This window comes from Taeniopygia guttata, chromosome 8, assembly GCF_048771995.1.
Source record: "Taeniopygia guttata chromosome 8, bTaeGut7.mat, whole genome shotgun sequence".
In the NCBI taxonomy this organism is placed as follows: domain Eukaryota; kingdom Metazoa; phylum Chordata; class Aves; order Passeriformes; family Estrildidae; genus Taeniopygia; species Taeniopygia guttata.
Window position 1 is genome coordinate 16,035,444 of NC_133033.1, and position 14,016 is coordinate 16,049,459.

The 14,016-nt window shown below is 36.0% G+C and overlaps 1 protein-coding gene across 24 annotated transcripts in view; it reads right to left on the bottom strand.

Moving 5' to 3' along the window:
- The window catches only part of ZNF644 (zinc finger protein 644), a 78,503-nt gene that overhangs the window by 11,613 nt on the left and 52,874 nt on the right, over nt 1-14,016 (bottom strand). For 7 of the 24 annotated variants that reach the window (XM_072932466.1, XM_030279142.4, XM_030279137.4 and 4 more), the window contains 3 exons: nt 8,328-8,433; nt 4,085-7,116; nt 3,318-3,923 (listed from right to left, as the gene is read on the bottom strand). In XM_072932466.1, coding sequence (XP_072788567.1) covers nt 3,318-3,923; nt 4,085-7,085 — 3,607 coding nt within the window. In that variant the 5' untranslated portion in view covers nt 7,086-7,116; nt 8,328-8,433. Of the gene's footprint in view, nt 1-674; nt 798-3,317; nt 3,924-4,084; nt 7,117-8,327; nt 8,434-8,850; nt 9,035-11,392; nt 11,484-14,016 lie in introns of all 24 variants that reach the window. The other 17 variants (XM_072932473.1, XM_072932474.1, XM_072932475.1 and 14 more) reach the window with 7 other exon arrangements.

Here is a 14,016-nt window from a genome sequence, read left to right on the forward strand (position 1 = left end):
AATAATCCAAGTAAACTCAGAAATTGCCTACAGCCAAGCAAGTTGCAGGTCTCTGAGAACAAGTCAAAATATGTCAGAATAATTTCAAAATGAAGTGTGTTTTAATTAAAAACATTAATAGCGGTGCCAAATGCTGTACTACCCTCACTCAATGTCAGAGCAGGTAGTTTTTGGGTTGTGAGCCAAACAAGATATGAAATCAACATATGTTGTTAGAAATACACAGAGTGTAATATGACTTGCTCTTCCTATTTTACTGGAGTATTCTTTGTAACTGTATGTACTAGACAGTAAAAATTACTGGTTGTATCGTTGCCTTTTTTTCCTCCCATCACTCTCATTTCTGAGATACTTTAAAACACTTCATTAGAAGGCCAACTATCTGGCTGGGAAGTTGTGATATCATAGGAGAATGAATTTAAGCAACCATCTCTTAGTTTTGCTTACATACCTTAAGTGTTGGATCCAAAATCAAAGACTAAGAATGAAAATCAGACATGAGAGTGGACAACAGCAACATAGGTTTTCTTACAAGTTGCTGAAGTTTTATGGCAAATAAATTGTTTACCAGCAGAAGCTTCAAAGTTATTCTGAATTAACATATGCTTTTGTCCAGTCTGATGAAGGAAATGTATCATAGACAGACTTGCTTTTACATCTGTAACAAAACATACCTGTCCCAGTCAAAAGTCCAGCACTCTTCTTTCGTGCATAAGCGCGTAAGTGGTTGGACAGGCTAACAGCACTTGTAAACGTCGTATTGCAATGCACACACGTTCTAAGCTTCACAGGCATACCTATCATTCAAAAGAAAACTATAATCCAGTTCTCTCTTCAAAAAATGAAATTCTCAAAGCGTTGTAAAAAGTTTTCTGCAATAAAGATGGTTTAAAATATATTCACTGCATTGACGCAATTGTTTAGTATATTAGAAGGATCCAAGTTAACCATTATTAGTTTTCCACCTAGTGCTTTAAGCCAAACCATGTTATTTGAAAAAGAACAGAAAGGAGGCAACTTGAGCCCAGTAGGCTACTCTGCATTTAATACCTACTACCACGCTCCTACAGATCTCCACATAATGAAGCTCTAATTCCAAAATACAATCCTCAATTTGAATAGCACAGTTCTGTTGAGAAATTTCAGAGCTTTCAGAATTTCCAATAAAGAGAATTTGAAAAGTCAAATTCACAAAGTGGTAATTAAAAGTGTTTTACCCATAAGACTAAAGTGCTCAATACTAAAATTAGGCTCAGAGAAAAAGGTGGTAAAACACACACCACTGAACAGCTATTAGACAAAACACCTTGTTCAGTGCATTTTCTAGTCATTACTATAGATGCACAATTGATAATGAAAGTAGATTATTTGAAGTTTTTTACTAAAATCTTTGAGCTAAATAAATATCAACAAAGCAACATGCTATTTATCACACCAAAACAATGAAACAATACTGAACTCCTCACTTACAGACAAAGAAACCATTATAACTTATCTCCTGCTCAACTTCACCATATTTCTCCCTGCATTTTACCAAAGATACATTGTTTTGGTGAGGGTTCTCTACTAATGAATTATTAGAAGAATAAATGAAAAAACTAAAACTACACAGCCGAAAAGTCTCTGCAGGAAAGAAAGAATGCTATTCTCCAGCAGCCCACAGAAGACATGCTGTTTTTTCAGGCAAGTTACAGAAGAACACCTGGTTGGTAAAAGCCTTTATAGAAGTAAATTCAAAATTAGGAATATTTGCCTTTCTTAGGAAAAAAAGATTTTCAACTTGATGTTAAATATTTTCTCATTAACTCAACTGGCACAGTGCGTTAGTTATCAAATTCTGTTACCTCAGCCACAGAAAACTATTGGGCCCCATTCAGAACTGTTAGTACTATGCGAGCATATGTTTATTTTTACTTGGTTGTTCATCAAAACCAAACAGGTTCTACCTAGTGTTGAGCAGTAAATATTACACAGAAAACAAAACACAGTGTCAGGTTTGGCAAGCTATTCCTTGAGCATTGTTTTTCAAATCATTAAACCTGTCAAAGATACACTTCCTTTATTAAGCAATCTCCTGTCTTAAGGGACAACCACAGACATACAGAAGACATAAAATGTAATTCTTTTCCACTTCTACTATGTCATTTTAGAAAGCCACCTTTCTTAAGAGATTTATTGCCACACTTTTATAGCCCCTAAAAGAACTTCGGAGCACATCAGATTGTTGGGGTTTTTGTTTAAAGAAAGAAAAGAATACAAGTGAAAAAGTACTAGGCACTGCCAGTTTTACTAACCTGATTAATAACAAGAAAAGAAACAGCACAAAAAAAAGTCAGGGGAATAAAAATAAGATCCTGCTCTTCAGTCTAGAGAATCCTGCAGCATTGGTGGTGTCCAACCAAGAAACCGGCAAATGCAAGCTCCACATACACATTAAAAAGGATGTTGTAAGAGTTCCCCAAGACTAGAAATAATTCTCATATGACAAGTAAGTTAAAAACCTCACCCTAAAAGCCTGCTCTATTAGTATACAGAGTAGCTAGGAAGTTGAGAGTAGAATTGTTTCATTAGCACAATTCTCAGTGGAGGGACAATCTAGGTCTTTATTGGTCAGACAGAGGCCATGCATTGGAAACCTGCTGGCTACAACTGTATGCCAACAAAGCTTGAACCAGCACAGGTTGTCACTCAGGACAGACAGGCCCTAAGCAAGCATGAGTTTCTCACAGTAGCCACAATTTGCAACAAACAAGAATTAATCTATGTTGTAAGAGTATGTTTGCCTAAAACCATCAAAATTAGTTGACAGTCATTCACCAATTTGCAGTATTACGCATTTATAATGGTATCAACAGTTCTGTTAGTTTGAGCAAATGCTGCCTTGGACAAACCTTGAAGACTTAAAATGCAGTATTCCTAAACCAGCTGTTTTAATGCCCAAAAACTGGGTTGCAAGCCCAAACATTTCAGAACTGTTAGTCTACCAAATACACATGGACACTTCAACTTGTTTACTGCAGGATGTGTCTTCTTCCTTACTGAGGCTCACTTTGTGTCCACTTTCAATTTGCATGCTCAGTCATATGCAGAACAGGAACTATATTCCATGCAAAAACCCTTCAGTGTTACTGAGGGTTTTTTTCACTTTAGCAAAAACATGTCAGAAAAATTTGCTGTGCTACCTCTCGCAGTCAAGTGTCCTCTGGAAATGAAACAAGAATTAAATGAACAGAATCCCAAGTAAAATACTCTGCACTTGTACATTTTCTATGAATTATATGATTCTTGGGAAATGTTGTCAAGAAACACCTTCTTACCTGACTGCATAGTCAAGTCCATTTTTTGTGGCTGATACATCAATGGACTATCTTCATTTAATGGAAGAACACATTTCTGAACAAACCTCTTTCTTGCAGTTTGATTATGAATCTTTTGAGGGGAAATATCAGGATTCCTTTCTTCTCCTAACCTCTTGTTTTTTAGGAGTTCTATCAGTGTAAGTGACTGATTTCTTTTTTCATCATGTAGTACTGCTTTTGTTTCATCACATTCATTTAGGAAACTCAGCCCTTCTTCCTCCGATGCAGACACAGATATATCTTCAGTCTTTAAGCCATTATGGTATGCTTCAAGAGGTATAACGTTCTGAGATAAAAAGTCATCATTTGATGCAAATTTCTGAGCAACAAATGGTCTGGGAATAATACGGCGACTGTTCAAAGCCTTTAAGATTTTTTCATACTTCTCTTCATTTTGCATCATCTCATTCAGAACACAGATGGGAGACTTGTGTGCATCCCACTTGGTTTTGCCAAGCCTCTTCAGGTGTCCTCGCACATGATTAGACAATCCAATTTTAGTATCGAACCAGCCACCACAGAGCTGACATGTATGCTCAGAGGAAGTTTCAGATTTCTCAATTGCTACAAAGAAAATAATTATAATGTTTTTTGACAATTATATACAGTTAAACATGACAACTGCAAATCACAGGAAGAGAGGCTTTACAAGAAACTATTGCTCAGTGCTCAATAAATCCCTTTGTCCACCCAACTTTGTACCCAAATAAAAAAACAAATCTTACCTTTTCTAACACGTTTAACTGGAGTCCCTGTTCCAGCTCTTTTAAAATGCTGCATTTTGTCACTTGTTGCTATCTGTTCTGGTGAAACAACATGACGGGCTTCATAGCTTAGTCCAGCTCTGTGAAGATGTCCTCTGACATGATTGGACAAGCCAACACCTGTTTCAAAGGTTGCTGGACAGTATGGGCACGATTTTTTTTCAAGCGACAAATCAGTCCAGTGGAAAACTGAATTATGCTTTGGCAATGCTGATCCTACATTTTCTAAATTCTGAGGATCATGCAAGTCATGCAAGAAGTTACTACCCTCAGCATCTTCGTAATACTCAAAATAAAAGCCATCATTCTGCTCATAACCAAGTGAAGATTTATCACCAGCTTCATTATCTTCCATTTTACCTTTGAATATGGGGAATAGGTTTACATGCTCCTGATTAATATCACTGTAAGATTCATCCTCCACAGACCGTGTAGTGTAATCACATAGTTCAACATTATCCCATGAACTTTCATCCTCCGTTTCATAGCTGTCTTTTTTTTCAGCAGAGTTTAGTTTCTGTAAAACAACAACAGTCATTTTATGCAGAAAATCTGGACAGCAATCCAAATCATCTCCTGTAACAGAGCCTTCCCTCTTGGATTCTTTAACCACTCTTTTTACAGCTACATGCCTATGATCTTTACAGCCTTCTGCCCTTTTGCAATCAAGGCTATTTGAATCCATGACAAAACAATTATTACTTGATGAAGAAAATAAATGCAAAGCACTGACAGATTTGGACTCTTCCTTTTTTAAATGCAAAGGGCAAGAGTCACTAGATTTTTTAATAATCCTGTAGTTTTCATATTTGTGTCTATATAAATAATTACTCTTTCTGGCACTAGCTTTCTGCTTTGCTGCTTGATGAAAACATTTACGTTTTTGGTCAATGCTATTTCTAATAAAAAAGTTCTTGTTTGTAGAATTTAGATTGCACACACTTACAGATGACTGTGAAACGCTTTTCCGAGCCTTCTGTATCCTGTAGGGTCTCTTGTGAAGTTTTGCGAAGTTACTGGATTGTGAAGTAGAGCCAAATGATCTTTTTACATCCTGTTTTAAAGCAGAATTCTTTGGAAAAGTAGAAGAATGTTTGATCAACTGTTTTGTCCTGCTACGAAAATCTAAAGATTCTTCTATTATACTGCCTTTTCTTTTCTCTAGTCTAAGATGGCTACCAAAGGGATCAAGGCATGATGCTGAATGCAAATATGCCATATGTTTTTTTAAAATGCTTCTAGCTGAAGTAGCAAACGGACACAGCTTACACATATACGTCGATGACTTTCTTGAGGATCCTAAATAAGGATCTTTCAAGGATGCCTTTTTCTGAGTTTTTCTCTGGGACAAGTCACTACCAATAATTGAACATTTGACTACTGCTCCATGAGCGATCCCTCGATGGCATTCCAGTTCATTTTCTGTCACAGCCATGAAATTGCATTCCTCACAACAGTAGTATCTTTTATCTTTTTCATGGGTCTTTGCATGCTGCACAAATGTTTTGGGGCAATTGGTACCAAATACACACTGTGGGCACTGTAACCGTGCACTCCTACCCTCATCCTGAAGTTCTTTCAGCTCACGGATTTCTTCCATCAGTTTCTGCCTTCTTTCCTGGTGAATTATCATATGTTTAAGAAGTGAATTACGATCTCGAAATGTCCTTCCACACTCCCTACATGCATAGGGCCTGGGGACATTGAGATGCCGGAAATGACTGTTCCCATCTAAATGGTACATCATATGCCTATGCAGATGTTTCTTCTCTCTAAAATTCACATTGCACTTTGTACAGGGATAAAATGATGGTTCATCAGTACTGAAAGTAGATGGTGGTTCAGAATCATTCTCTTCACATTTGTTTTTTAAAGTATTGGATAGAAAAGTGCTAGTGTGAACAGGAGAAGTATCTTCTGCACAGTTACTAGTGGGACTATAAATCAGCTGCTGGATACCATCAACAGTTTCCAGCTCTTCATCTGTAGATTCAGGCTTTACTTTACTCAACGAATATTTCTGTGGTTCTACTATTTGTAGCTCCTCATTCTGCTCTAAGAATTCAACATTTAATAGTTTTGATTTACTAGGAATACAACTGGTATCATCAAAACAGTCTTCAGTATAGCGTGTTATTTTACTAACATCCATTTTCCTTTTTCGTTTCTTTTCTATCCCTACCTTACAGTGAATGGGAGATTTCTCTATTGTTTCTTCATTAGTCATAAGAAACTGTATAAACTCTTTCTGTGGATCCCAGCTGGGATCACATCCCGATCTGAAGTCACCTGTACCTGAGGAAATGCTTGTTAAAGTATCGACACAATCATCTTTTAATAGTAAATTTTTATCATCCTCACAAACTTCTACTTGGTCTACTAAAGTGCTATCTACACTATTTCCTACTGTTTTCTGTGAATCACCACCAATTGAAGCAGAGGTAGGTAGATTTTTAATGGAATGAGTCAGGTTCTTAGCATGTGCTACATCAGGTAACAAAAATAAAACTTGGTGCTGATTGGATTTCTGTGTTGTACTCTTCGCAGGCAGCTGAAGATCTTGAACCACTGTCAAAGTTGAGCAGGAATCTGCAGGATGACCTCCAGGTTGTCCAGCGGTTAATGAAACGCTGCCTGTATTCATAATGGAAGTCTTTGTTGAGGTGGAGTGTGAAACTGGTCCATTAACAGCAGTTCCTCTAGACAACATAAAGTTTTCACTAGAAACAGTAGGAGCACCAGTGTGTATAAACAGAGAAGCCTGGCCTCCACTTAAGGCTATTTCAGATCCGTCCCTTGATAGCTCCTCATTCAGAGTCAATGTGTTGTTCTTCTGAAATGACGTGTCACTCTCTTCTGGTTTGGGAATGCCACCTTCTTCCTCAGATACAAAATTATCATCACATAGGATTTCTTCTTCTCTAGCACCAGTGACTCCAGTATTTGTCTCTATATCATCCATATTGCTGGTCTGTCCATTAAGTACATTTATACTAAAAAACAAGCAAGAAAAAAATCAGGCAATTGCAGAAATAAATAATGACAACTTTAATTTACAGCTTTTCTTCAGGATCACTCTTCACACTGTAATCTAAAAAGATGCTTTTGTCAAAATCTACTTTTCATTTAAGATATCCAAGACATTTATAGTAAATCAATGAAGCAATAAAAAATACTATTTTTTGGTATGCAATATTAATAACCATACATCAAACTAGTCACTGCCAAATATCCCAGCTCAAAGAAGCCCGAGACCTACACACAAGCAAGATGGGGAAAATTAGATTGTCAAAAGAAAAGCAAATACATTCTATATGTACATTAATACAGGTTATCTTCAGTTGTTTTCCTGAAGTAAAAGTAACGAGTAAAGGCAACCCAGACATCTACTAGCAATTCTGGAGTTTTTTTAAGCATACTTTCTTAAGGAAACTTAAAGAGTCTTTATGTTTCTCAAGGCAGCACTTGGTTCAAAATACTTCCATACAACTGACCTGATGCTACATGGAAGCCTGCAGAAGGGAAAAACACAATGAAGCTAATTTTGAGCATCTGATTAGTGACAGAGACACAGCGAATGATCAAACTCACTGAGGAGACGAGATGTCTTTTTATTCCCTTCTTACAAAATAACTCTCCTTACTTTAAAACCAATAAATCCCATTTGCTTATAAGGCTATTTTAAATGATAAGCAAATTAAACAACATCTTATCAAAGGTGGGGGGGGGGAGTACTGTAAGAACAAACCACTTCATTAGGATTTACCTACCAGTTGAAGTCACTGTGTTGAATCCAGAGCATGACATTAACAGTATCTTCCAGTACAGAGAACTACTGCATATTAATTCCCTGTGGGTGGCCTTGTCTTTCTACAAGTGACTCCTACTCATATATCAAATCATCTATTCAATGCTTAGGGAGCACAGTAGAGCTGCCTACACATGAAAATCAAAGTGTGACCAACAGAAATGTAAACTTAGTCTACTCTGACATACACTTTTTATACATGTCCTCAGAACACAGTGAGTATAAGGCATTAAAACATTCATCTAGGAGTCAGGACATCTGTATTATACAGAAATCATGTATTTTACCCTTATAGACTACTCACTTTGATCTTTTGTGGGATTTGATTCCTACAATCACATAGCTTCAGTTACTAATTAACATTTTGAATGGAACTCAGTTAAAATGAGTTATTACCTAGACTCTTTGAATTGAGATGTTATAACTCACAACTAATATCCATGGCTTCCTGCAATGGTCCTTTATCGAAATCCAGGAAGACCACTTTGGACATCCTTTTCTCCTGAGGAGAGAAAACAATCTAGTTAAACAACACCAGTCTCATCTTCATAACATAACATTTAAAAATATGTCCAGTATTTTAAACTCAACAGAATGACAGCTATCCACACAACTCAAAGCTAACTACAGCTTCACAGAAATTCTCTTTTATCGCACTTGCAAAAGGACAAAACAATTATTTAACCTCTTCTGAGTTTGTATAAAACAAACCCTAATGTAAAATAACTTACATTTGCAGATAAAAGTAATTCTATTTGGAGTAGAAATACAATGAAAAATTAAGTCATTAAAAAAGTATTTCCTTTGCTACTCCATTACTGAACGAGCCGATTTAGAAATATAGCAATGCTCACATCAGAGCCATAATAAATGTTTATTGTGTGTGAAATATTTTATTGTAATATTATCTATTACATACCTTTACGTAAATGTTCTACTAGACACCCAGTTCCTCATTTTGCCATTTCTTAGATTTTTGCTTTCCTTTGCTGTTTTGAGATGGGTCATTTTTCACTATAATAACGACTTCCAATAAGATCACATCCAAAGCTATCACCCTAAAACGGTGATAATGCACCACCCAGCAGGAGTCTTTACATCACCTACAGAAGTTAGAAATGGGCAGTGCAAACACACGCTAAGAATCAGTAATGCAAAAGTCAATTAAAAGTGAAGCCTACAATGATGCATAACAGCACCAGGAATTTTACAACTCAGTAACGTAGACTTCATATAGTATCAGACAACAAAGTACAAAACTGTTCACAAAACATTAGTAAGAAATTGAGTAAGACAGTTTTGCGTGGAAGATGTGCATTTTCCTAAGTTTATTGCTGCAGAAGCAGACAAAAGCGTGTGCTCAGTCAATCTGAGAGCCGGTATTAGCTTTTCTCAACAGGAAGCAATGTTGCTAACGAAGTGGTAAATTCAGTGTTAATGAGTGGCTTCACTGTTACCACCTCGGAGGTAAAACCTTCCATCCCACCCATCTGTTCTGGTGTGAGGGGTTCAGAGAAAGAACAGACGCTTCCCATTTAAAGCAACTTCACTGGTACCCCTGAACAGCGGGGAGGCAGAGTGAGAATATTGTGCTGCTTGGAGATTGCAATCCTCATTATCAGAATGGCTCCTCATAACTTCTCACAGGTTTACAGGATGAAGACAAAATTATGTTGCTCTACATATAAAATCATACTGCTAATGAACATTAGTATTAAAGCTGAAGTTAAGAAAGTGGCTAGGACACCCTGTGGTCACCATTAAACTGAAATTCTCTTCAGAGTTATGAAAGATATCTAAAGCATTACCTGATGCAATCTTGTAAGAGACTCCTCTCTGTACTGTGTATTTATGGAGATTGTCAACTATTCCATATGGGTATGATTAGAAGTCTTCTATGGTAAAACAGGTATTCCTAAAGATTTCAGTCTTTGAATCAAGCCTGAAATGCTTACTGTATCAATAATATCACTGCTACATTTTAATAATTTTCAGCTAATTATCACTTTTATCATCATATATTATTATGTTTATAGCTATCAAGGTGGTACAATTCACGATTTTTTTGTGCAGGACAACAACAAAAATGTTAATAGTTTTAACAGTGTGGCATTAGAGAAAACAGAAAATGTATTTTAAATTAGTCTTGTGATAATACTGAGCCAAGATGCAATACTTCAGTTACATTATCTACTCCACGTGTAAGAATTTATGCAGTAACAGTGACAGGTATAACTAAAGACACACATGTTTTTTGAGGAAATGTTACCATCTAACTTGTCTCTTGGGAAAAAAAAGAAAAAAAATCATTGTAACTAAGATGTAACCAAGGCTATGTACTATTCTTCAGATGTTTTCATCAGAGTTTTAAAATTATCTTCTCTATACCATATGAGGAATACAAAATTATTAATTCTGTCAAAATATGTAGCATTTAATACTTGGCGTATTTTAAAAATTGAGATAAAACTTCCGGTTTTTTGAAAGCATTTCTTACCATATCCACTACCAGGACTATACCAGATAATTTTTCTTTAAGCATCTAGTGCGATATACCTAAGAGATATATACATGTAAAAATGGTGATGGAAAGTGTCTGGAAAAGCCTATACAAGCGTATACAATCCCAGCTCCTACCTTTTAAACACACTTTATTTAAAGGCTAGAATTTAATTATTTCAGTTAAGCCTAGAATAACTACAATGCACCTAGCAGTGTTATTCTTGGTTTACATGCTATGCTATTTACTATACAGAAATTGTTTCATATTCAAAAGTAGAAAGAAACCAATTATTTATTCAGCTAAGCCACACTCCACTCTCTATTAACTGATTTAAAATCTACCTAATTTTAAGTACTGTTTTTCTTAATAAACTATCAGTTTTAAAAATCATAATGTGTTCTGCAGATATGATTGCCTGTGGCCAGACAGTCTCATCATTAAAAAAGTGTAAGGTCAGATCTATCTTCAAGCTGACAGATCATAATTTAAATGCCTTAAGCTAATCTTACTGTCTTAAAAAATCTTGAACATAAGTATTTTTGCAAACTATCAGCACTTGCTATAACACCCTTACTACACTACATCTTGAGGTTACTACAGAAGAAATGAGGTGATAATTGCATATTAACATAATTATTTTGTAATCCCTCCAAGCAAGCTTCCTAGGTCACTCAGTAATTCAGACTAGATGCAACCTTCCTGTCATCAGATCTATGCTGTCCACTTTCTGTTCATTAATAATTCTTTTTGATAGGAATGTACTTAAATGCATTGTTCTATGTACATTATTAATTGCATTTATTATCAGTAGGTTTATGACAGTTCCAAGTTCTTATTTCATAATGACAACTTTTACTACGCAGTAGTGTCACACACCAAATCAGGAGCACTGCCTTCATGCAATGCTAGTTCAGTAAAGCTTACACCTCAGTAGCAAGCATACCATGCTGTTGCCTACTAGTAGTTGCAGACAAGAGATCTGTCAGCCTCTGTTGCAAGCCCAGTGTCATTTAATAGGGATTTACAATGAATCTGAAAGCGCGTTGGAGCTGAAAAATTAAGACAGGAGAATTCGGCTGAGTTTGTGAAAAGCACGAAGTGCCTTTATGTGTTCTGGTATCAAGTTTCTCACAAAATTCATAAATATAAGCCAATGAGTTAAAAGCACAGAGCAACTATTAAGCAGCACAAAAATTTAGAAGCCATCTTCTAAATGGTTTGAATTTAATCAGCCTAGTTAAAGAAACTGAAGAAATACAATGTCTTTCAGCAGTGCTGTAACAAAGGCAAAAACGTACTAGTCCTGTGCTAAGTAACTCCTCATAAGTCAAGTTCTTCAAGCAGGTATGTGAATAAGCAGGACTCAAGGGATTGTTCAAATATTCAAGACATAGGAAAGGTGCTTCAGGTTTGCACTGCTCCCATTTAGATTTTTCTTCGAGACTTCCTTATGTAAATAGAGAAAACTAACAAAACCTACCATTTTTCCACAAGTGTTCCTGTAATAAAGCTTTCTTAAGTGACAGATTGTATTAAAGGTGATGGAACCAAAGTCACAGATTTTTAGGCAACAAAGAGAAGACCAGAGAGAGTTTAAGTACAGGACTAAAAAAGCATCTCCTTTCATTTGCCCCATCTATGCCCAGTCTATGCTTTAAAACCTTAATCATGGCAAACATCAAGCACAGAACTTCTGCCAAAAGAGAAAGGTTTAAGAACCTGTGGAAAACGAAGGTTTCAACAGAGGAACTGGTAGTGTATCAGTACAAACCAGCCACATCCTGAGAAAAAAGAACAACCTCAGAATACAGCTGTGCAATATTTTTGCCTCCTCCATATAGTAATGAACAGAGTTTATGCCTCTGGAGATTTGGGTGTTATCTAGCAATATTAATGGCCCAAATCAATAAAAACACAATACTTTGATCACTAGAAGAATACCTATTACTTGTTTGCCAGTTTAGTATTTTTAAAAAAGCTATCCTACTCCACTCTTCAGATGGAAATAAAACCACAAAGCCTGACAACTAGAGGTGAGTCAGCGACTCACCTTGTCTTCCCTCAGCTTCTATTTCTGTTTTCAAATTAAGTTATTGAAAATACATTCCTTCTGCACAGCAGAAACACTATTTGTAGGCCCTTACTTAGCTTTGAATTCTACAAATGAACACTTCTGCATTTTTCCAAACTTCTGTAGTTGAAGAGACAGCTTGTTTAACATGCCTAACACCATGACTACTGCCCCCCCCCACAACTACTTTACACACAGTCCACAGTTATTAATCTAAATACAACATGAAGAGTTCAATTCAAAACTAGTTATCTTCAATCCAATTCAAATCCACAGCTGTTCACATAACAATACCAACACTGGAAAATTCTCACAGCTAACTAGACTGCCATATTAAAATTTTTTAAAGCAGTATGAAATACTAACAATACAGGATTTGTATTATACCCAAATAAACACAAAGTTACTGCCACCCAGAGTATAACCTTTCAAAATACTGTTAAAAAGTTCACCGAGTTGTCAAATATCTGCAGAAAAAGGTGATCATAGAGAAATTCTCCCCTACAGAGCAGCCATGACAAAAGCAGCTCATCTTTTCAGTAAGATTATAATTGGGAAGATCAAACTCAAAGCACATTTTTTCAGAAAGTTATTTTCCTTAAACTTAGTTCCTAATGCAAAAATGTCTTCAAAAGCTCTCTGTCAGGAACAGTAAGGAAACAAAAAATTCCTTAAAAACATCAAAATTTTAGAAACTCAACTGCTGGTCTAAAACATCTAAGAATGGTATGTTAACATTTCATGTGAAAGGAAATGGAACAAAACTTAAGAATAACCATAATACAACAATTAGAAATCAGAAAAGAGAATTCCGTTATTGCCACCAACCATTCTTAATCTTACTCCTCTAGTATTGATTTGCTTGGGGAAATAACCAGTTTGTCACAATGGGGGGCTTCATGCTAAAATTCAATACTGAAATCAATAATAATAAATGACAGTACAATTTAAGTGTGACAAGAACCACATGTATCACTATAAAAAATACTCCTCTGGTTTTAACTGCTCATGCAGCAGTTTAAGACAGTTTCATTGGCAGGTGCTTTTCAAAGTGAACTAGGTATTTCTAAAAGATGACTAGCCAGAACACAAAACCAACGTGTTGACTCAGATAACTTAAGAACAGTCAAACACTGTCTGGCAACTCCACAGGTTTTGTAATTCCTGCCCAGAATTCCTCAGCCCCGTTCACAGAGTACAGGCAGGTACTTGTCTTCATGTTCCTGCAGCTCTCTAGTTTAGATTTTTAGTAATGCAATGTAGTTTGAATTGTACTGTCATTAGCTCTACTAGAGATGAGAACTACAATCAAGTATTGAATTGTCCTACATGCAGACATACATGGTAATGACTAGCAGTATTCCAATGAAGACACAGAAGTATTAAAAATACAAAATTAATGTTCTGTGAAAATACACACTATTTATCTTCTAAACTGTTCCCTTACTTTTACATGCATAAATTCTTTTCCTTGATGCCATCTCACATGCCCACACACTTTCTGTCTAAAG